At 45.4% G+C, this 25,570-nt stretch overlaps 1 protein-coding gene across 1 annotated transcript in view; it reads right to left on the reverse strand.

Moving 5' to 3' along the window:
* Positions 1–25,570, reverse strand: part of DOCK1 (dedicator of cytokinesis 1) — a 1,311,419-nt gene that overhangs the window by 812,199 nt on the left and 473,650 nt on the right. The window contains exon 25 of the mRNA XM_078643512.1: positions 13,427–13,533. Within this exon, the coding sequence (XP_078499638.1) occupies positions 13,427–13,533 (107 nt within the window). The remainder of the gene's footprint in view (positions 1–13,426; positions 13,534–25,570) is intronic.

Below are 25,570 nucleotides of genomic sequence, written 5' to 3' on the forward strand. Positions count from 1 at the left end.
TCTGTCTGGGCGAGATGGCTGAGGGTTTAGATATGAAGGCTTTGACCTCAGTGCTGGAGGGCATGCAAAAACAGTTGAGGGACACTCAAGAAGAGATTAGGAAATCCAATCTGGAGACTAACTATTTACGGCAAAGATTAGACGAGTTAGCTAGTAGTCCAAGTCCCAGTTTTGAAAGATCAAAGTTTCAGGGTTTTGCTCCATCCTCGTCGTCCACAGAGTTAACTACCCAAGTAGTACATGCCATGTCACCCACTATTCCTTTGGCCCCTCCTGAGAGGTTTCAGGGGGATCCACTTAAGGCCCAAATTTTTCTGACACAGTGCTCGTTGCACTTTTTGTGCAAACCCATTTTGTTTAAGGAGGATCAATCCAAAGTGGCTTTTGTTCTGTCTTATCTGAGTGGAGATGCAGCAGCATGGTCTCTACCTTTGGTATCAACTGATGATCCGGTACTCTACAAGTTCGAAGATTTCAAGGCAGAATTTCTACGCATTTTTGACAGGAGGACCATTTCGCAGGCTACTGACAATGAATTGTTAGATTTAAAGCAGGGTGATAAGGAGCTTGTAGCTTATCTTGCGCAATTTAATCAACTCATTGTAGAGACCAATTGGCCTACGGCCAAGAGGGCTGCAATTTTCTACAGAGGTCTTAAAGATGAGCTTAAGGATGGATTAGCACAGATTCCAAAAAGACCAACGGATTTGTCAGAGTTAATTGATTTAGTGTTGCATATTGATCAGCGACAGTCGGAGAGGCGGTCTGAAAGACGCAAGGATTTCAGGTCGGTTCCGCCAAGGTTGGATCGAGCTCGGATCGAAGTCAATAAGAGTCATGATGGTAATCAGGCTGAGGAACCTATGCAAATTGGATCAGTACGGGGTCCTCTCAGCAAGGAAGAACGAGAGAAGCGTCGAGCAGGCAAACTGTGCATGTATTGTGGTCAATCGGGCCATTTTGTTCGAGAATGTACTAAGAGGCCTAAGATGTCTACGATGGTAAAAGATCGGCTCCACCAGTAGACGGAGTTGCACTGGTGGAAGCGAAGCAAGAGTCAACTCCAAAATTGCAGTCTTTGGCCAACACTTTACAATGTTCCGCTCCTCATCTCATTTTGTCCAGTAGAATCCAGTTTGGAGAAGCAGTTCACCTAAATATATCAATTATGATAGATTCGGGAGCTACTGGAAATTTCTGTGACATCCAATTTGCTAAATCTCTGGGTATCCGATTTGAAAAGAAATTAAGGCCAGAGCCCGTTCGAGCAGTGGATGGCACAAATCTGTCTTCGGGACCCATTGTAGCGGATACAGAGATCATCACGGTGTTTGGTCCTGGGAACCACAGGAGTTTGGTCCGATTCAATTTAATTGACGCTCCACAGTTTCAATTAATTCTCGGTTTGCCTTGGCTCACTGAACATAATCCAAAAATTGATTGGGCCAAGCGCACGCTGGATATGTCATCAGAATATTGCCAAGAACACTGTCAAACATCTCTCCCGACGGATCTTCATCAGTCCATGTCATCTAGTTTCGCAGATCAAGTGCAAATCATTTGTTCCTTGGAAATTCCGGAGATTCCAGAGGAATACCTAGACTTGAAGGAGGTGTTCAATGAACAGGAGGCGCAGAAGTTACCTCCTCATCGAGTTTACGATTGTCGCATTGAATTGGAGCCAGGAGCGGCACTCCCGTGCAGTCGTATTTATGCCCTTTCAGAACCAGAAAATGTGCATCTCAAGGAATACATCGAACAATATTTAGCCAATGGATTTATACGACCATCCCAGTCTCCAGTGTCGTCTCCTCTCTTTTTTATTCCAAAGAAGGATGGATCTTTGCGAACATGTATTGATTATAGAGCGCTCAATTTGGTCACTAAAAAGAATCGATATCCTTTGCCTCTCATTTCTGAGCTTTTGGATCAGGTTAAGGAAGCACACATTTTTACAAAATTAGATCTCAGAGGAGCGTACCATTTGGTTCGCATGGCCGAAGGAGATGAATGGAAGACTGCGTTTCGCACCCGGCTGGGATTATTTGAGTATCAGGTGATGCCTTTTGGGCTTTGTAATGCTCCAGCCGCGTTCCAGCACTTTGTAAACGACATTCTTCGTGAATATCTGGATCGTTTTGCAGTTGTTTACATTGACGACATCTTAATATTCTCAAACAGTCGAGAAGAGCATGTGAGTCATGTACGAGCCATTCTTGAAAGACTACTTGAGCATCAGTTATTTGTAAAGTTAGAAAAGTGTGTTTTCCATTCGTCCAAAGTAGAGTTTCTGGGTTTTATTCTGTCTCCTGAGGGGGTGTCTATGGATGATACCAAATTACAAGCCATAAGGAGTTGGCCAGCGCCTCGATCAGTCAAGGAAATACAAAGTTTCCTTGGATTTGCAAATTTCTACAGGCGATTCATTCATAATTTTTCAAGTAAAGTGAGTCCCATAACTAAATTGTTGCGGAAGAACGAAAAATTTGTGTGGGAATCGGCAACGGAAGAGGCTTTTCAATCTTTGAAAGAGGCATTCACCACTGCACCCATCCTTCAGCACCCAGACTTGAATGTACCTTTCTTTGTGGAGGCGGATGCGTCGAATTTAGCTATTGGAGGAATTTTATCTCAGCGGAATAAGAACACCGGTCAGCTTCATCCGGTTGCCTATCATTCACGTAAACTCACCCCGGCAGAGATTAACTACTCTATTGCTGATAAAGAGTTATTAGCAGTTAAGGACACCTTTCAGGTTTGGCGGCATTATCTTTTGGGAGCCAGGCATCCCATTACAGTTTTCACTGATCACAGAAATCTTCAGTTTCTGAAGTCCGCTCGAACTTTAACTCCTCGGCAATTGAGGTGGTCTCTTTTCTTTGCAGACTATGATTTTGTTCTGACATATAAGCCCGGAGCAGCAAATGCAAAGGCAGATGCCTTGTCTCGATTGGAGTTTGGTAGCGAAGCTGAGCATCAGACGAAGAGTTTTGTTATTCCTACAGAAAAGATTGTGGCAACCTCTGTGGAAGATGAATTGGGAGATAAAATTCGTGTAGATTTTTCCCAAAAGAAGTTTGAAAATTGGGTTACAGAGGGTCCGGATCGAGTAATCAAGGATGGAAAACCTTATCAGTCTGGAAAGGTGTTTGTTCCCAGTGAAGATCTTCGAGAGAAGATAATTCAGCAGTTTCATGACCATCTATTAGCAGGCCACAAAGGAGTTGCAAAGACCTTGGATTTGATCAAGAGAGAATTCTTCTGGCCGGGCATGGAAGCTCAGATAAAACAGTTCATAGCCACTTGTGAGCAATGTGTCAAAGGAAAAGTTATGAGACAACTCCCACAAGGTTTACTTCAACCTATACCTGTGGCCCCATCTCCCTGGCATACCATCTCCATGGATTTTATCGTTGATCTACCCTCCAGTCAAGGGAGTACAACCATTTGGGTGGTGGTGGATCAGTTTTCAAAAATGAGCCATTTCATTCCACTAAAATCCCTACCGACTGCTCCTCAGTTAGCGGAATTATTTGTCCAACATGTGGTCAGGTTACATGGTATTCCAAAAGTAGTGATCTCGGATCGTGGACCGCAATTTGTGTCCAGGTTTTGGAGATCTTTTCTAAGGGGAATGGGGGTGGACTCTCGTCTGTCTACTAGTTTCCATCCAGAGACAGATGGACAGACCGAGCGGGTAAATCAAGATTTAGAGCAATATCTCCGTTTGTACCTAATGGATCGGGAAGGCGATTGGCCTTCCTTACTTAGTACTGCGGAATTTGCTTACAATAATTCAGTTCATTCTGCTACAGGTTTCTCCCCGTTCTTTTTAAATTCTGGGAGGCATCCTAATATGAGAGTAGGTAAGGTCGATGTAGAGGTTCCGGCTGCTCAAGAGGTTCTTTCTAATTTACAACGATCTTATCAGTTGGCCTTTTCTAACCTTTCTAAGGCTAAGGCTAATTATAAGAGGTCAGCTGATCGTAAAAGAAGGGTCAATCCTCAGTTAAAATCGGGAGATTTGGTCTGGATTTCCACAAAACACATGAGACTTGGGGGAAATAAGAAGTTCCAACCTAGGTTTGTGGGCCCTTTTCCGGTGGACAGGATGATAAACCCTGTTAGTGTAAGAGTTTCTCTCCCTAGTAGTATGAAGATCCATCCCACTTTTCATGTTTCCTTGGTCAAGAAAAGTCCACCTCATTTAAGGCGGGAGGCCCCTCCAGTACTAATATCAATCCAGTCTTCTGAAGAGTTTGAGGTTAAAAGAATTCTAGATTCCAAGCTGAAGAGGGGTAAATTGTTTTACTTAGTGGACTGGAAAGGTTATGGTCCTGAGGAAAGATCGTGGGAGCCAAGCTGTAACGTTCATGCCCCCAGATTAGTGGCAGCATTCCACAAGACTTTCCCAGTGAAACCTGGAAGGGGGGTTTTGGTGGGGGGTACTGTCAAGCCCGCCCTGGTGTCAACATGCTGTTCTTCATTGCCAGGGTTCAAATTCAAGAAGTTTCCCTGGTTTTACCGTTCCTGTGGTTGCAGAAACTCCTTGGTACAGAAACGGTATAGGGGACTGGTCAAGTCAGCTTTGTGCCGCTCTAGCACAAGGTTAGCGTTCTAGCCTTTTTTATCTCAAGCGGCCATTTCGTGCGCGTTCTTTCTGAGCTCTGCGCACTTCAACCGTCATTCTGAGTCAAGCGGCAGCATTTCGGAGAGTCTCTTGGGATTCTCATTCTGGTTGTCGTTTATGGTGAGAGTTCATCAGCTGGGAAGAAAGACACTGACAGTTCCTCGTTCCCAGTAAGGTGTTAGTTACGAGTCGCTGTCATTCAGTTTTGGACCTTCGTCAGTAAAGAGGTAAGCCGCTTGACATTTTGTAGCGGATTCTCTTCCAGTCTGGTTCCCTGGGCGGAATACATCAAGCGCTACCTCGAGATAACATTAGCGCTAGAGACTAGAGGCTTATATTGAAATTACTCGCAATGAGAAAGGTTCCGGTTTGAACTCAAGCCTTTTTTCAGTTTCTACGCAGCATCACTGCTTAAGCTGCCTTGTAAGACATTTCAGTTTATTCGCAGCATCTCTGCTTAAGCTGCCATGACCTTTTAAACATTCTTAGCGGCATCTTATCATGAACTCCAGAGTCAAGAGTCATTAGAGAGACACTGTTGGGTTAAAGGCATGCAGTGCAGTCTTCAATACTACAATAGACTTGAAAGTCAAATATAGCGGAATTCCAGTAGGAAGCATCAATTCTCTATCCTGTGGACCTACTTCCTCCTTGAACTGCATCTAGTCGGAGAAGTGTTTAGGGGTTATAATATATGCGCATATAGGTTATATCCTTACTCACATCAAGGGTCCAAGCTTCTTCTGGAAAAAAGTCTTATCATCATCTACCTACAATTGAGTCATCTAAAGAGAGCAGCGCAATCCACACTCTTATCAGGTATTTCTAGACAACAGTGATGTCATCGAAGAGAATAAGTTCTTCAAAATGTGAACTGTGAATTGTGAATTCCAAGTCTTGAGGGAACGTATTAATGTTTTGTTACTTTTGCAGGTGTCCTCGACACATCGTAATCCTAGAAGGCACCAGGGTGTGGCAGTCTCTCTTGTATGTTATCCACTTCCCCTTTCCCTTTCGTTCTTGGACTCAGAGTATTCTGGGTGCAGGGGTGATTGGGAGTTGGGAACATATCTTCTGAAGACCCCCACTAGATCGCCCCCACAGACTACTGGAGTGCAGGTTAGTCCTCTTGACAACTGATTCTTATATAATTTCTTTGAGCACTGCAACTAAGCCCTATCGGCCTCATACTCTGTCATTTATTCTGGTTGAAGGTTCAACCATTGGGTCCTAGGCTAGCCTCAATATCTACTTGAGGAAGTGCTTTTTGGACACCAATTTTTTCAAGCATGAAATCCCAAATGACGAAGTTCCACTATTGAGTGGGCTGATGGGTATTTTTCCACCCTTTGTATCTCTCCACTTTCCTGTCACTCCAGTTCCTACTGTGGAATACTTTGTAGGTTCCTTAGTATTTCTGGATCGTGTAAAGACCTGTGGCATCTTCCGTGTGTTCAGTATGTTTAGTTGGGGAACAAGATGCTGGTAGGTCTATAAAATATTTCCCCTCGGGCCCTTCTCCACTCTGTAGTTTTGTGTTGCTTATTTACCACCCACCGGGCCCCTCGAAAGCCTTTCAAGAGGCCCTAGCTAATACTACATCCACACTGACACTAGAAACAGCTAATTTTAGTGTCATTGGGGATCTTAATCTACACCTGGAATGCCAAGAGTCCCAGGAGATTAACAACTTCCTGGGTGAGAAGGCCACCTTCTTGACCTAGTATTTACTAATCTACAGGTGATGGAGGCCAACCCCCCCCGTCCTTCTCTCATCTCACTCCGGCTGTGCATAGATGGTCCTCCCTTGCAATCCCCCGTCCACCCATAATAAAGTGGCCGTGGCACAAGCTAGACCCAACCACCTTCATAGATATCCTAAGCTCGCACCGCCCAGAATGGACTACAGATTTAGAAGCAGCTGACGCTGTTTTCAGGGGATGGGTTAATAAAGCATTAGACTGTTGCAATCCAGCAAAAATTACCAATGGCAAATGCACTTTAACCCACACATGGTATGATGAGTTTTTGACTGCAGAAATGGAAAAATGTAAAATCTAAGAACAGGTTTGGAGAAGCTCATATTATCCCACAGTAAAAACTATGTACAGGAACGCAGTCAAAGTATACCATAAATTGACCAGGAAGACCAGGGCAATGTTCTACGCTAATATGATTACCACGAGTAGCAACCCAACTAAAACCATTTTTGTTCTCATGAAAGAAATTATAAACCCCCCGTCTGCTGCCAACAGCACCATACCTTGTAACCTTCAATGCGAGACACTTGCAAAAAAATGTTATCAGTAAGGTGGAACGTATTTATAATACATTCTGTTCAGGGAAGGTTGTCCCCGAACTGCAGGAAAACTCCCCTTGGGTCGCTACACCTCATTTCCTCCAGGACCTTCCACCCATGTCCCTAAAAGACCTGGAGGCTATGTCGGCCAAGGTAACATCAGGCTCCCCTGATGACCCTGTTAAACCAGACCTATTCAGGAAATTCCGTGGTTGCCTCCTGTTGGAGGGTCTGGAGCTGATCAATAGGTCCCTATCAGCTGCGGTGATTCCTAAGTCATGGAAACATGCCAAAGATATTCCTCTGCTCAAAAATCCAACATTGAATAGGCGCAAATGGTGGTCAACAATGATTGATCTGCCTCATTCGAACTGAGTCGTGGTACCCGTCAGGAGTGTCTGCTGTCGCCCCTGGTATTTGCCCTCTTCCTGGACACACGGGAGGCCTCGATCCGTAGGGACCCGGTGATACGGGGGCTGCGGTGGTCGGCGGACTGGGAGAATCGCAACTCGCTCTATGCAGAGGATATGCTCCTTTACCTAGCCTCCCCCAAAATGTCTCTAAGATGTGTACTAGACATTTTCACGAAGTTTGGCAAATACTCTGGCTACTCGATTAACTGGAGCAAGTCTCTCATATATATACTAGGAGGCGATTCTCCTGCTCTAGGGATTGCCCAATGCAAACGGTGAGGGAAGGCTTTCGCTACCTTGGGATCTTTGCCACCGCAGACTCTAAGCTCCGTTATGAGAGAAATCTGCTCCCGCCCCTGCAGAGGCTACGGCGAGATATCGCCAGTTGGAAGACACTCCCACTCTCACTGCTGGGCAGAGCAGCTCTATTCAAAATTATGTCATTGCCCAGTTTCTTATACGCCCTGCAAAATGACTCCGTTCTGGTCCCTGCGAGATATTTTAGGGGAATGGAGGGCTTGCAGAGGGAGTTGCTATGGGATGGGAGACCCCGAATAGCCCACAATAAATTGGTCCTAAACTGGTATGAGGGCGGCATAAGTCTTCCTGACATTAGGAAATACTATTGGGCTTCCCACCTTGCCGCCATTAATCAGGGCACCTATTAAAGACCAGATGATCCAGGATTTAGAATGGATAGATGGCTGCTGCCTGGCGGGGACTATTACAGGGCCCTGTATTCGAACCCCATGAAATTCCCTTTAACGGGTCCGACCAAACACTCTGTCCAGGCTTGGCATGCAGCTAATAAAAGTTTAGGTTGGGAACGGAAGCTCACACTGGAAACTCCCTTATGGGACTCGGAACAACTGTGCAACCTGCGTTCCTCAGAGGGATTTGACAAATGGGACCTCATCTACATCTCCCAGATAGGAGACCTCTGGGTGAAAGGTGAGATGATCAAGTTTGACACTCTCCAATAACAATACGAGCTCTCCGACTCGAAGTTTTTCGGTTATCTGCAGATCCGTCATTCTCTTGTAGCAACCCTGCAGGAAGGTTCCTCCCCTGCTGATTCTTCACGGCTAGAAGACAGGTTACTCGATGGGTACCTCCCACAAAAAGCAATTTCTCTAACCTACAAAAAATGGATTAGTAATACCCCGGATCTCCTTGAACGACTACGTGAGTGTTGGGAAAGAGATGGCCTTGAGCTTGAAGACGAGGAGTGGTGAGAGTCGGTGGCCTCTCCCCGAGAGGTCTGGTTCAACTTAAAATACTGCAACAAACGTCACTGGGCCCCAGCTGGTTCATATGAGGAGGGGGAGAATGTAGAAGATACTGTGGTCAAGTGGGCACATTCCTACACATACTTTGGGAGTGTGAACAGATCCAGGCATACTGGCTGGGTTACACGAGGTCATGTGGGAGGTACTGCACAAAGATAAACGCCCGGAGGTTAAAAGGTGTCTCCTTAATGTTTGGGAACCCACTGACCTGACTGGTATGGAGAGGCTCTGGGCTACTCTGGGTGCAATGGTAGCAAAACGTGATATAGCGCAAATGTGGGGGGAGGGAACTTTACCGACTCTGGACATCTGGAAAAAGAACTTAGATTGGTGTATGTTCAGGAAGAAGACAGTCTACGTGGTACAGGGCTGTCCTAAGAAGTGGTCTTCTGTATAGTGCAAGTGGAATACCTACCAGGGTGATAGATGTGCTGCCCCTGTGGTCCCCTTGGAGGATGAACCTTTGTCTCCTTGAAGCACATTCTTGTGCTCGATATGTGTCCCTCCTATTTATGATATCTAAATGTACGCGCCTTATGATTCGATACCATGTAAGTGTATGCCGCTCTGCCGACGGTCAATGTTTATGTTTAATAAAAAGATATCTAAAAAAAAAACAACAACATTGGATGCATCTCTACCAGAGTATTTCCCCCCAATATCCCTGCTCCCATACCTCGACATGGAATCCCATGTCAACACTACCCTAACTCTGTATTTGGAAGCAAACTATGTCTTAGGCAGGTCACAAAACCGTTTCCGGCCTAGACATAGTACGGAATCTGCATTACTTGCAGTTACAGAGCAGTTACGGTCCGCTGTGGATGAAGGCAGAACCTCGGCACTGATCTTCCTAGACCTGAGCATGGCCTCCCACAATGTTTCCCACAGGATTCTGTTACATCGGTTAGAGGAGATCGGGGTCAAGGTTAAAGCCCTGGAATGGTTCGCGTCCTTTCTCAGTGTAAATAAAGCTCTGACCAAAAGACTTCAACAGGCCCAGAATGTGGTGGCCTGGATGCTCTTTGCACTACCTAAGCACTGGCATACCTCAGACCTTCAAGACGCTATGTCTGACTCTCAAGGTCCTGCATGGCATAGAGCCACAAATACTGAACAAATTGTGATCAATGTATGTTCCGGCTCGAGCCCTGCGGACCTCCATCTGGCCTGTGTCCCAAGAGTGCGCAGGACAAGAGCTGGGGATGCACGTTTAAAGCTACGGCACCTGCCCTCTGGAATTGTATTCCTCTTGTTGCTCGCGGCACGCATGATCATTGGGCCTTCAGGAACATGATCAAGATGTGGCTTTTCTCCAATCTATAGTTTAATTCAATTCCCTGTCTGCGCCTGATAGCCCTAGCGCTGGGATACCCCGTTGCTGGGGCAGCCATGCGCTTTATAAGAACAGTTTACATAACATAACATGGTAAACTGAAAATGCTTGTGGCCTACCATGAACCTTATAACGCTGGTGGGCAGGCAAGACGGGGATGTGAAAATACGCGTCCTGCAAGTCCAACGCTACCATCCTGTTTCCAGGGTCGAGGGCAGACAGGACATGAGCCAATATCAACATTTATAACTTCTCCTGGAGGAAGCGGTTATCGTCCCTGAGGTCTAAGATAGGATGCAGGCCTTTGCCCTTCTTGGGTACCAGAAAGTAGTGGAAGTAGCAACCGCAACCTACTGCTGGGACAGGGACGTGCTTGATAGCTCCCTGGCCACAAGAGCTGCAACTTCTGGACAGAGAAGGGCCAAGTAATCCTCTGACATGTGATGGAATGTTGGTGGCATGGATAGAGGGGTAGTCTCAAATGGGAGGGAGTAGCCCCTTCGGACTATCTGTAAAACCCACCTGTCTGACATGATGTTGTGCCAGTGGTGACGGTGATGGCGGACCCTGCAGCCCACTGGCAATTGATGGCCCTGAAAGGTCGGACTAGGAAGGTTTGAAGGCTGCTGCAGAGTGGGCATTGGTGGACTGACCCGCCTGCTGGCCCCCAGATATACGGCGCTGGGTCCCACGTCCCCAACCGCACAGAGGCTGAGCAGCTTGCCCCAGCCTGTGGCCCTGGGTAGAAGGTGGTGGGGCACCCCTTCCGTAGCCACAAAAGGGGTGACAGGCAGACTGCACAGGGCGCGAGATGGTAGCGAAGCCCAAGGATCAGGACGTAGACCTAGAGTCCTTGAAGTGCTTGAGCGAGTTGTCTGCCTTTTCGCCAAACAGGCGACGGCTATCAAAGCGCATCTCCAAAGGGTTGATTGGACATCCCCGGAGAAGCCAGTGGACCTCAGCCAGAGGTAACGTCTCAAGGCTACAGACATAGAAATCGTCCCACCCAGCGAGTCGGCGGTGTCCAGCCCACAGCGACTCTCAAACCTGGACAAGCGCACGGGAGAGTACAGTCTGGGACTCCTCCGGGCACTGTGGCAGCACCTGCGCAACCGTGTCCCACACGGAGTGGAAATAATGGCCCAAGAGACATGATGTGTTCACTGACCGCAGTCCAAAGCTGGCAGAAGAAAACATCTTCTTCCCAAGATGGCCCAGCTTCTTGGATTCCCTATCTGGAGGAGCAGTAGGGAACGCATCGGTTGAGGCTAGGACCACCAAGCTCTCAGGGGAAGGGTGTTGGGAGAAGAAATGTGGGTTGCCCGGAGCAGGGCGGTGGCATCGGGTGGTCCAAGCCCAGCACAGGAGCCCCTGTGCTGGGCTTGGACCAAGTGCCGAGTAGGATGTCCGTGAGGGCTTCATTGAAAGGCAGCAGGGGCTCCGAAGAGGCTACTGCCGGCTGAAGCCCCTCAGTCAGGTTAGTCCTGACTGCCACTGTAGGAAGCTCAATGCCCAAGGCCTCAGCCGCCCTATGCAACAACACACCATAGGTGGCTTCCTCCTCCGTGGCCACGGTAGGGGGAGAAAGCATACCAGGGTCTGGGATGTATCAAGACCACTGGCTTCACCCAACTCCTCTCTGCAGCCTGGCTCCTCTAGCTGGCCTGCCAAAGCGTCAACAGACCCCTCCCAGCCCTCCTCATCCTCTCCCGGGTGCCACACAGGGCAAAAAGGAACGCCAGGGATGAACAAAGGTCTGACTCCGTGTCCATGTCGAGGGGGAGACCGGCCAGGGACACAACCAGCGGCTGAGGTGTTGTCTAAGGAATTGTAGCCAGTGGATTCAGGCCTGGATCGCTGGGGCCCCGTCGGCACCGGAGCCACCGGCATCAAAGGCCTAGAGCCCCTAGCCGAGTCCGCGGGGCCCGAAGGCGCGCCAGCGGAGACCGGCTGCCCAAAGATGGAGGGGAGTGGTTCTTAAAATGCACAAAGCTGGGGAAGCTCGGAGTCATCCCAGCTGGCTCCGCGGGCAGAGCTGAAGGCCGAAGACCTTCTATATCCCGCGTCGCGTCAGCTGACTTACCCAAAGCTTTCGACGATGAATGGTGGTGGTGACTCCGCGACTGGTCCTACGACCTCCCTCTTGATGGGGACCTCGAGTGGCGTGGAGCCAACTGCCGGGCCACCAGAAACTTTCAGGACTGCTCCCGCAAAGACTTCGGGCTCATGGCCCAACAGTCGGAGCATGATTTCAGGTCGTTGTCGCGCTCCAGAGGCACACGAGGTGTGGGTCCGTGACCGACATCAATTTGTGACAGGAGTCACAAGGCTTACAGCCGGTACGCCGATGGGACATCCCTATGTGCACCTCTTGTTCTTCCGCAACCCACAAAAAATCATTTTTTACCGAGAAAAAGGCAAAACACCTCACAAACGTAGCTGGAATGGATTAAGTAAAGTATTTTGTCATTCCCCAAATATGTTTTTCCAAACTGGTCCCAGGAAACTCTTTATGGCAACAGTTATGGGCTCCACACAACTACTACATCTCCACACAGTCTATTCATGAGATCACTAATTAGTTGGGAAGTCTCAAAATGGTCAAAAACGCTCGCTTGTATATGATATTCTTAGCCTCTAAGAATGGAGCTAACGAGAAGGCTTGCTTTTTACTAGGTAAAATGAAAAACAGGCCATCTACAGCATACCAAGATCCAATTACATTTCATCATTAAATTTGGAGTTTTAGAGGTGGAAGACAAAAATAGGAAAACAATGACAAAAAGGGGATGTGAGGATGAAAAAAATCTGAAAGAGTGAGAAGAGAAAGGATGCATATCTGATGCAAGAAAGATGGATGAGGTGCCATCAAAAGTAGACAGCCTTGGTATATGCAACCACGACATTTAGCAATACCAGATGCAAGCTACTAAGACATTGTTTGGCCCCTGACCTTATTTGTATCAGACCTGACTGGACTCATATCTCCACTGAAAACCTGTTAAAACATTGTCTTGTTTCTGAAATTGAATCATCTTCTTTGATTTCCGTTATTAGCCAGATTGCCTGATTTTGTACATTCATCGTTTACGCAAGATCTGACTTTTGTAAATGTAATGTAACGTCCTAATATTGTTTAATAGTGTTTAGTTGTGTTCTTCTGCACAGACTGCTTTGTTATGCCTGCTTCCTAGCTCACATTACTGCACAAAATCACTTCTTTTGGATGATTTTTAAATTACACTACTACAGTCGATGCTGGCCTTATTTTTTCAATGATCTATTACCAACACCAAACCTCAATTAAAGGTCCCTTGCACAAGCTAAATCTTCTTGTCCTTGTAATAGAACAGCTTTAATTGGTTACAACCTTCAGTATGTGTGCGGTGGGTGCAGTGCACAGACGTTAGCAGACAATGAATAATGTGACAATTTAATGACTCGGAGGGTTTTGCTTACCATGCTGTGTGAAGAGGTCGCTGTGCACTATTTCGATTAAGCAGTGGAGCTTCTGTCGCATCAGTTGGCCCACTGGAACATGTAGGATGAAATCCGTGAAGAGTTTGCTGTGAGAATCAAATTACAGGAATGGAATTGATCAGTTCTACCAGCTGAGCATGAAACAATAGACGAAATAAAAATAATAAAATATCGGCACCATCGCAACTATGATACTTTATATCCCTCCCAAAGTTTCACTTTTTTGCAGAGCAGTCAAAACGTAAGTTTTGTTGCAGTGTATTGAGAAATTTGATGGGAAAACTAAAGTAATGTGTGTACAATGTTTCCTATGTAGGTCTTGTTACACACACAATATTAAACCAAGTCTTTGTTGCGCTGTTCATACATGAGTTTTATTGTAGCACAACACTTTCAAACACCAGTAACAGAACATACATTTTAAGGCTTGGGGTCGGAGTGAAACAACAGAAGAAACAAGAGGTTGTGCCTGTTACCAGGGGCGACGACACCAGAAGCAACTGCAGCATTCTAGACGGCACAATGCATCATCAGTGTTTGTGTGTTTCCAGCACACATATATACCATTTCAATCATAGAGCGATACAGAGATGTTCTCAGAATATCATGACCGTTGGCCAAGGTACAAAAACACTTAGTTTCGAATAATAGCCGATACACAGCACCTCTCAAAAAAGTTTAGAAACCATAACACTTCACATGATTAATTAGAAAAAGAAGGCGTTTGGCTTTGGTTGAATCTATTCATAAATATATGACAGCATCACAACTGTTTTAATATTTATTGTTCCGCCTATAACAGGGGCTTCAACTCTCATACTGAGATAATTTATGTGATTTCAGTCAAATAGTTCCATAATGGATAGGAAATAGATTATTGCTATTAATTATAGTTTTTCGTTTGACGTTGATTTCCTATTTACAGATGAACTTCCTTTTTTCCATTAAGGATTGTAATCACCAATTAACGAACATTGATTATTTCACACAAACAGCACACCTTTCAAGAAAACACTGAAAAGTAAACACAAACTATTTGATTCAACCAGCTGCTCAATTTTGTCTACTAAGCACCCTGCCTAGTTGACTAACATTCCAGAATAACATCTTCTGCTTTGAAAGACTAAATACTAAACAGTACAGTATGGTGAGCAAATGGTTTGAAAAACCATTCCATATCATATAAACCAAACTATGCATGTGTTATAAAAATACATAACTCCAACATGCATTATGTTACACCAGTGCCACTTAGCACATAGGCAGACCAGTTCCTTTGTAACACGAGCTCATAAATCATGATCACTGTAGTTTTCAACCAATGTAGATCTTTTCAGTTTGACTTTCTTCTCATTAGTGTAGTAATGTTTGCTCTCTAATAAAGCCTCATCAATAAGCAAACATGCCATTCAATATAATGAATATCCTTCGTTAAATCAGCACTCTATTCTTGAACAATCAGCTAAAACAAACCATCTCTCAATCAGTTGTCCTTTTTTAAGTTCCAAAACCACCCACTCTGGCAGGAAAGCTATTATAACTACACAGGTATGTCCCGATGTAGGAATCATTCTCTCTGGAGCATAGAAATCAAGCTGCACCACGCTGAAGACACCCAAAATAGCTTGAAATAAATCTGGGGTTCAATGTTTGCCCATTTAGAGGGGCAGAGCCTGCAGGGCCGGACTGGGGTAACGAAATGCTGCAATACTAAAACACTGAAATCAGCCCTCTGCTTTCGTTTTCTTGCACAATATGTCATTCCATTCAATCTCTCTTTCTTCACCCTCTCTGAACACGTTCTCTCCACCATCCTCCTCTTTCCCTCCCTCCTTCTCTTGAAGCCTCCCCGAGCCTGCTATGATTAACTTCGGGGAGCTTATGAAAGTGACAGACACCAGGAGTGGCCCCGGGCTTTCAAAACAGGACTCCACAGCCCACCGGGTAAATGCCCAGTGGAATAAAGGCCTATTTAACCCGTATAGCTGGGTTGTCCAGGCTGAACTGTTCCTCTTGGCGGAGGCCTAGTACTGTTTTTCATGAGGGCACTTTTTGTCAAATACGTTTCTGCATTTAATCAGTTGGGATCATTGTCAGGAAGTGGATCTGCCGGATGAGTTTAGAGTTGAGGAGTGAGGAGAAATAATTAATAGAGATTTACAAAACAAATGCAATTGATCCTTTAAGATTTAAAACGAAGTAATTCAAGATTTTGTTTCTTGGCGAAACAATGAGACAGATGCAAGAAAAGGCCGAGGATGAATACAATTAATTTGACTACTCAAGGTTGTGCTAAGTTCCAGCGTAACATTGACTATTACAACAGTACAGCAAACAAGTTATGAAAAAAAGACCTTCAGATCAACACTACATAAATAAATGCATGGGCATAGCCAACATGATTACAATCAGAAATTCTCAGAGAAATGTTTGTATGACAGATTTAAACCATTACTACTTGAAGGGCTAAGTAATATAACGAAGTAACTATGTACTACGGAGAGCCCCTGCAATTTTTTATCAATTTACAGTTCTAGGTCCTGCATGAAACAACAACTCTACCTTTCCGGCGACATGGAGACTGAATGTAGGTTAGGTGGGCACTGACAATAGGCTAGGTAGATACTGACACAGACTTTCAGACTGGGGGCCACCTGCACTGGGCAGGGATTGTCTATTATGAACAGCAGCAATTTAAAAAATGTTAAGGAGATTCTTATAGTATAGTGTAGCTACAGGCTGTATCAGAAAATGTATTTAGAACTTTGCATACATGATGTGGGATACCAAAGTGAAAAACAAACCTCTGAGGAAGAACATTCAGAGCAGGATTTAAGATCTTTGTCACCCAAAGGGAGGGCATTGGACGTAAGTTTGTATATTACATTTCTTTTTTTTTTTTTGTAACTTTTTATTATATAAAACAACAAAAATAAAACACATCAACAAACAAACAAGGCAATATGACGAAAGTACAACCATTAGGCATGTGCTCAAGGAGGACGGGAGATATATGATAACAGGAGAAGAAATCGTCGAATACAGATGAGGGGGGGGGGCCGAAGGCGAAATTGCATATAAACAGCACAATATACCACAGCATTGCCGGAATGCAGGTCAGGGCGATTGAGAAGGACTAGGGATCGCTACTTCTGGTGGCGTACATATATCTCCCCGGTATGAGTTCCACTGGTTCCAGATCTTTCCCCATTTCCTGGGTCTACCTCTTGCTATATACACTGTTTTCTCTCTGAACATACACCAGTCCATACTCTCTTTCCAAGCAGTCACTGTAGGCGGCCTCTGGGACCCCCATAATTGTGCAATATCTCGTTTGGCTACCATATTAGCAAGAGTCACCCATCGAAGCTGTGACACACCGCAATCATTTGGGCCCCACAAGTTCAACAGACATTGCCGGGCTTCTGGCATCATCACAACACCCGTTACTTCATTCATCACTTCATGTATACGATTCCAAAAACGCATCACCTCAGGGCATTCCCAGATTATATGAAGATAGGTGCCAAGGAGACCACAACCACGCCTACATAAGCCATCAGCGAAATAACCCATATGGATCAAACGGGGGCCGGTGACATAGATTCGATGGAGGATCTTGAGTTGGACCAGCGGAGACGGGCCGGAATAGCCACCTCCCTGGGAGAGGAGACCGCAGATTGCCAGTCCTCATCATCAAGTTCAATACCATCAGCAATCCAGGTGTCTCGCAGGCGATCAAGCAAACTTGATCGGTCATTAATCATCTTTTTATAAAACAATGAGATGGTACTATCCGGCACATAACCATCTAATATACGGTCTTCGAGGGGGGAGGATTCCGGAATGTCACTACCCACAGGAAACACAGAATGCAAGGCATGGCGTATTTGAACATAACGAAAAAAATCCCTGTCACTCAGCTGATATTCCACTTTTAAGTCCGAAAAGGTCTTCACCCCACCTTTAACCCAAAGATCACGCACTTTACTAATACCGATCGTGTCCCATTTATCAAACCCCTTCGTCTTCCATAGACAACCCAGTTTTGCGGAGGCATAAAGCGGAGTAGCGCCGGTTCATCTGTTGCTCCAACCCATAGCTGCAGTCGCGCTATGCCATACACGCACGGCTATAGCGGTAGGTCCCGAAAGTCGTGAACGGGAAGATCCCGAGTAGAGCGCCCTGTTGTAATCACCACCCGGGAGCAGCCACCTATCCATTTCAAATGCTGGATTCAGTGCCGGACCATACATCCCATGGTTGATGGCAGCAAGTTGGGAAGCCCAATAATACCGTTGAATATCCGGAAGCGCTATGCTGCCATCATACCAGGGAAGTGTTAATTTCGGAAGGGCGATGCGTGAACGTCCGCCCCATATTAACTGCCTCTGCAAGGACTCTATCTCCCAAAAATATTTCGACGGGATCACATCAAAACTGTTCTGAAGTGCATATAGGAATCGCGGTAAAGACATTATTTTAAAGAGGGCCGCACGCCCTAAAGGAGACAAAGGTAATTTATGCCAGCGCACTACATCCGAGCGCAACCGTTGGAGTGGTGGGAGTAGATTGCGTTCATAGAGAACCGCCGGGTCCAGCGAGATAAACACACCCAAGTATTTAAAACCAGACTGTGACACCTGGATGGGGCAGCCCCGCGGTAAACGAGGGACACCACCCGCGAGCACATAAATATAGGATTTTGACCAGTTAATAACCAGGCCAGAGTTCTTCCCAAAGGAGTTAAGCACGTTGAACAACACGTTAAGCGGTTTGTGGGGAAATGTGAGGTACAATAAAATATCATCCGCGTACAAGGAGATACGGTCTTCAAAGTCCAGAGTCCAACGTATACCATTCATTGAGGGCTCCCACCGTAGCCAAGCAGCAAGTGGCTCCAACGCAAGAGCAAAGAGAAGCGGGGATAACGGACAACCCTGCTGTGTGTCCCTCCCAAGAGCAAAAGGCATGGAGACCCGACCATTGACCACTACCTGCGCCAGCGGCGTTTCATACAGGAGTTTGACCCAACTAATAAAGCCAGCGCCAAAACCAAACTTGGCGAGTGCAGCCCAAAGATACGACCATTCAATTGTGTCAAATGCCATTGTGGCGTCCAGGGACGCCAAGATGGCCGGTTCGCACAACGTCTGGGCCCTCGCGAGAACACCATGCAAACGCCGCAAATTCAATGCGGTGTTACGGTGAGGGATAAAGCCCGACTGATCCGGATGAATAAGGTCGCTGATCACCGTAATCAGACGATTAGCGAGTAACTTGGCAAGAATCTTAGGCTCCGCATTTAAGAGCGAAATAGGTCTGTAGGACGCGCAACGATCCCGTGGCTTGCCCTCCTTGTGGATTACCACAATGGTCGCCAGACGCTGATCTCGAGGGAGGGAGCCATTTTCTTGCGCAGCCAAAAACATATCTCGAAGATAAGGTGCCAGCGTATCAGGTCGTAGCTTATACAATTCGATAGGGAGGCCATTGGGACCCAAAGCCTTGCCGGAGCGAATAAAGTGCATCGCAAGAGCTACCTCATCCACCGAGGGCGCGGCATCCAAACAGTCCCGATCCGAGTCTGACAAACAAGGAAGTGTGATATTTTTGATTAACGACTGAGAATCCTCCTCGGGCCTGTCAGACACCGAGGTATACACCTCTCGGAAATGATCAGCAAAGCATTCAACAATTGCAACGGGGTCTGTCACACGCATACCATCCAATTTGTCAATCACAGGAACCACACGATATCGCTCTCTCCTTTCTATCCAGCCAGGCAATCAATTTTCCTGCTTTGTCGCCCACATCATACAACCGTCCCTGCTGTTCTCTACTCATCATCTTGGCAGCATCAGTAACCAAAGTTTGATATTCCAACTGCTTAAGGTGGAGAATATGCAATGCGTCTCGAGTTACATCTCGCTCCAATGCAGTCTCTAGTTCAGTCATTTCTGTCTTGAGACCGACAATTGCCTCATTCTTACATTTCTTGGCACATCCAATCAAAGACAAGGCCTACCCCTGATGACAGTCTTAAAAGCTTCCCACAATGAAACAGGCGAGGACACGGAACCCACGTTTTCAGCAAAATACAAATCTAGTGATTTAATCAATTCAGTGCGGGTTTTGGGGTTAAGAAGATACCAGGGGTTAATCGGGGCTACCCTCCCTTCAGTGCCTGTGCTCAAATTAAAATGAAACCAGAGAGGGGAATGGTCTGATATACCCCGAGCCAGGTGTCTAGTCTTTCCAATCGAAGGGGACAGGGCAGCCGGAACTAGGATATAATCCAATCTAGAAAGACTACCATGTACTCCCGAGTGGAAAGTAAACTGTGTCTGGTCCGGATGCATAAGCCGCCAACAATCCACCAGCCCCAATGTCTCCAGGAAGTCACCCAACCAGGATTGCGCAGCAGTAAGGTCTCTGGGTGGATAGCGGTCCGCTCTGCCGGGGACAACGGAGTTAAAATCACCACCTAATATCAAAACACCCTCCGGGAGACCCAAAACCATCCGCCCCAAGTCTGCAAATGTTGTGGATTGTAGGCCAGGAGGAACATAGACCGACACCAACGAAACTGTTCTTCCTTCCCACCTCCCCGCAAGTGCTACATATCGACCCCTGGTGTCGAGAACCACATCATCAACCTCGAGGGGGAGTGAAGTCTTAAGCAATACACCCACCCCTCTAGAACTAGATGTAAATCCAGAATGGGCAGCAAGACGATAACCCCGTCTGTTAAGAGCGTAACAAGTATTCCCAATCAAGTGTGTCTCTTGTAACAGTACAACGTCGGGCGAGAGGCGCCGCAACAGCTGCATAACCACCCCTCTCTTTATCCGATCACCCAACCCATTCACATTCCAGCACAGAACCCTCAATCCCCTACCCCCATCCAGACCCACGACGAACTCCCATCTCAGAACGAGCACCACACCAATGTCCGAAATAGTAATACTCCGTTGGCCTTGAAAAAGAAAAAACAAACAACCCCAACACATTTCCCCCCCTCCCCCCAATGTTCCCCGCATAACTCCCCCCCACCCTGCACCCCTGCACAGACTCGGAAGCCACCCCAATTTGCAGTGTGCCTGTCGCCCTAACAAAGAAAAGAAGGGGAAAAACACAACTAATCTACACAAAGAAACCCCAGAGGAGGAAAGGGTCCCTTCATCCCCGCTACCTCCCAGGATACGCAGGGAATGATCAAAGAAGTCAGTGAGCCACAGCTGTCCACGGTGAATAGTACTCCGGACACAGACACCATCATCATTCTTGGTCAATTAGGCCCCCCTCAGCGCCACCAGTGTGGTCTTGGCCAGCACGGCGAGCGGGCAAAGTATCCAACCAATCACTTGCTTCCTCAGGCCGGATGAAAAAGAATGTCCGATCATCATATTCAACACGCAGTCGGGCCGGGAACAACATCGCGTATTTCAACTCCATGTCTCTAAGCCTCCGTTTCACCCCTTGAAATCCCATTCGTTGCTTCTGGACCGACTGGGAGAAGTCCGGATAAAAGTTCACAGCAGCATTCTCGAACTGCGTAGGACCGCTTGTCCGTGCCGCCTGCAAAATGGCGTTGCGGTCCCTGAAGTTGAAGATTCGTGCGATAATCAGACGGGGGGGGGAAACCGGGCTTTGCCTGACCCCCCGGCACCCTGTGTGCACGTTCAATAGCAAAGAGTTTGCTCAAGCCCTTGGGTGCGAGATGATTAAGGATAAGGTCTTCTACTCGAAGATCAGTAGAGCGTGAACTAGAGTCTTCCGGGACCCCAATAATACGCATGTTGTTGCGCCGTGCACGGCCCTCAAAATCCTCCAAGCGACGAGCAAAAAGTCATCAGCAGTTCTAAGGTTGCGCACTTCTGTTTGCAAGTCGGACAGTTTATTACGTTTCTTATGAGTTCCTGAGGGTTAGTCCATTGGTAGAACTTGAAAGCTGCATACATTAAGGCAAGCTCAGGTCAGATAATTCAGACTTTTACAGAATTGACCAATCAAAATATATCACAGGTTTTACTTCAGTTTTACTGGAGTCTGGTCAGAAGGATGCCACTGGGCCCTCCTTATTCTTCTGCAAACAACAAAGATGAATCATTTCACCCACAAAAAGACAAAAACCTCACAATCAGAGCTGGTGTGGCTGCATCGATCTTGGGGACCTCTGCCTTTCTAAAAGCAGTTACGACGGATTCCAAATAGACTATACATTTTGCAGCAGTCTACTCAAGAGCACATTAGCTTGTTGTAATGTCTGTAAACAGCCATAGACTTTCTCTTGTATGGGACCTTCAAGCCTACAAGGACAGAGTTCTCTTGTTAGCATGCTCCTCACAAAAACAGACTGTCCACAACAAACTAAGATCTATCCCCATTAATATGTTCATAAAGCTGGTTTCCAGTTTTGGAGTAAGTGTTTGAACTGGAGATTTAAGATGGAGGTTAGACTTTTAATCTAACAAATAAGGCAAGATTTCCCTAATCTTTTTTTTAGAGTACCTGTTTTGGTCTCATATATAACCCCTGCACCATATAGAAGCATATCACAATCATATATTTTGGATACCAACACATCATTAGATTTCTATTGTTGGGTGCCAGACTGCCCTCACTCTGATTGCCTGGCCAGAACAACACGCTGAACAAGACATTCTACAGATTCAGATTTTTTCTCTCAAAATATAGTAATTTGTTTTGTTTAAGTCTAATGATTACTGGTTATCACACATGGGTTGGTTTTTGAAGGATTTGAGCAGAGATCTGCGCTCTAGTCACCAGGGAATACTTTTGATGGGGGAGATTCCATGGGAGATGTGTTTGGACAGTGTAATCCGGCACACAAGGCAGCTTACTAACCCCAAATATTTTTGAAAACTAGAGACAAAAGGCAAAACACTTTGATGTGGCTTGCATGAATCCCAACAAATTCTATTACCCAGAATCCACTGCAAATGTCAAAATCGGTTAAAAAAAACACATTGACACTACGGTGACTTCATACAGTCACATATTTGACTAGTTTATGTCAGTAACGATATAACAAATGTGCTGAACTTTTTTTTAATTGATGTGGGTATACTAGGTGGTTAGAGCTTTGCTGCTGCCCATACATTCTGGAAACTTCACTCACAGAAATTTGAGGATATCCTTATTCTAATCAATGTTTCACCTGTGCAGGAAATTTTGCCTAATAAAAAGCCTACTGGTTTTTATTAACGATATACCACGCAGAGCTCATTCAGGTGATGGAAACGACTGTAGCTTTCCTGAGGTGCTGGATTACCACAGGGCTGGGCATGATTTCCTGTGCCCTAGTGAGGAGGGAGACCCTGTCTGGAGTTTTTATTAGGAAAAAAATCTAAAGAGTGTCCAGTCTCTTCGCTGGAGTGAAAACAGATGTATCTGCATCCCAGCAAGGAGCCGGCTCCATTTGGGCTTTTTCTGGGGTTCAAAAGAAAACTGCATATGGGCTCCTCTATGGGACATACACAAATGTGTGTCTGCACCTCAGCAAGGGGCCAGGTACTTTTTGGATTTTTTCCTGAGGTTAAGAAAAAATCCAAAAAGCATATTGCTTCCAGCAGGGGGTGTGAAACTGTGTGTCAGCGACCCCAAAAGGAGTCTGACACTGGATTTTTTTCCTTAGGCTTTAAGAACATACAAGAAACTTCTGTTTCTTGCTGGCCCACTGACACACAGCTCCTTCCCCTCCCAATGCTTCTCTTGGATGGAGAAGCATTGGGAGACAGAGGAGCTGCCATAAATGTAACAGAAGTGGGAGTGGAATGAAAGGGACTAGAAAAAAGTCACCCTGGTTTATTTCTTTTGATGGTATATTTAATTGTAGGTTGGTGGATGGGTAGTAGGAGATGCGTTGCTCCACCTTCCTTTTTCGTCTTGTCCTTTCCAACAGAAAAAAAGTGGCTTAAGCTGGTGGCATGCCTATGTGGGAGGTGAAAGATGTAATAAATGCCCCCAACTGCATCCCCCAGTTCGATCCTTGGTTTGACCTTTAAGTGGCTGCGGATTCTCTCTCATGTCCAACCCATGTATGTGTAATGTCTTTAGTGATGTCGCATGCTTAATAATAAAGCAGCACACAAATGAACACTCGGATGCCTCAGTCAGGAGTTTGCTTGTGCCTTTGTTTGCGCTTTATACATCTTTCTACATAAATAAACATCACTGATGACACCTCAAATGACATCCTCTGTCACCCAATTAGAGTGTTTTCTTTATTCAAGGACTATCCAATTAATTTGCAAATTATGTCTACTAGTGAAACAAAACTACCTTCTTAGATTTCACATTTTGTTCCTGGAGTGGATATCGGAGAGCATTAATGGTGAGAGCAAAAGTGAATGTGATATTAGACTATGGTAATGCAGCTTTCTTTGTGCAGCACATAGTAAATGTTTGGGAGGTTGCAGGCAACTTAGAACACACAGACTCAACATGGTGTGCCTAAAGAAGCATAACTATGTATCAGATGCATGGAGAATCACCATTAACTTAATGTGGAAAGAATGGCCAGATTCAAAGGTGTGTGCTGCATATTATCTGAGGGTTTTAATGCACTGCCTAATAATTAAGAAAATGAAGATTCCTAAAAAAATGGGTTTTCAGGGATCGTCCTTATTATCTGGAGATGCCTGGAGCCTTGGACTTTCAAAAAGAGACACTGCTGGAATATCTTGACACTAGACTTAAGGCTCACTCTCTCCAATACAAGATTCACATCCTTGCTAAATACAGACTTATTTAGGTAACCATTATCATATCATGACATTCTCCAGTAGTTTCTTGCTCATAGACATTCATTGTTCATCAATGTAATTTTGACGGAAAATGATACTCATCTAACAGGGGCCTGCCTAATTCATGTTATACAAATATCATCACTGCAATCACAATCACCTTTCAATCATCACATGCACTTGTGTATAATTCCTTTCAGAGTTGTTCTAGGACAAATGGACAGGTGTTTTTATTAGGCTAGCTGATTTATCTATAGCCCATAAATTGGCATTATCAATAAACTCTATATAGCCAAAAAAGTACAACATTACAGATCACTCATACTGTCATATCTACGAGTAGTAACTGAATAATTTTTTCACATTTAAACATTACAGGCAGATCTACATCAGCACCGTGTATATTAAATGACGATTGAAATTAAAATTTAGGGCAAATTTCATATTTCTTTTAGACAGATATGCGGCTACAGCGAAAGTTTCATATGCCATATTAGATGGCTGGGTTGTTAAGAAAAAGCTATCCTACCTCCCTAGCCATATAACTAAACATATGTTTACCTAGGCAAGGGGTCCATAGCTGTTAAATTACAATGTGATTTTTATGTATATTTGATAGATCTCAGAGAAATTATAGACATGCCAAACTGACACTCCAGGCACAGTCCAAGGGCTGCAGTCTGAGATAGGAGAGTACACTCTTTTAAACGAGGACATGTGGATGAGACACGAACAGCAAACCTCAGACTCAGTAGAGTTAATAAAAAGAAAATCTATGTTGGTAGAGGAGGTAAAAAAACAAAGGGACACAAAGATATTTTGCAGTGGAGCTAAGCAGTTTGAAGAATGTGGATAATGGTGCCCTGACGAGATAGTGAGGATTCATCCAGTTAGGTTGGCTAATTGATTTTGGCAGCTTGGTAAATGGCTAAAATCTTTCTATAGTTTTAGAGCAGACATGGAAAGAAATCGGACAAAAAAAGGGCCAATTAAAAATAGGAAGGAACCGTGATGTGATATGCATCTTCAAATACGTAACAATGTTATAGATTTGTGCATCAGAGTAATTTGCATGAGTTTATTTTAGTGAACTTCCTTTGAGATTCTACAACAACACAACATGCTTATTGCACCTAAAAGTACCTAGAATTCTTCAATGCCCTTATTGAAACATTTAAAAAGTACCTAGAATTGTTTAACTCCCTCTTTAAAATATTCATCTCTCTAAAACAAACTACTTCAAATGAATGTAATGTCTTTGTCAAAACTGACAAAAACCTTTATTTAAGCAGACATGTGTCTCCTGGCGCATCGCTGAATGCTGTACAACTTAATAGTAGCACCTGAGAAT

This window comes from Lissotriton helveticus, chromosome 5_1 (genome assembly GCF_964261635.1).
Source record: "Lissotriton helveticus chromosome 5_1, aLisHel1.1, whole genome shotgun sequence".
NCBI classification, from domain to species: Eukaryota; Metazoa; Chordata; class Amphibia; order Caudata; family Salamandridae; genus Lissotriton; species Lissotriton helveticus.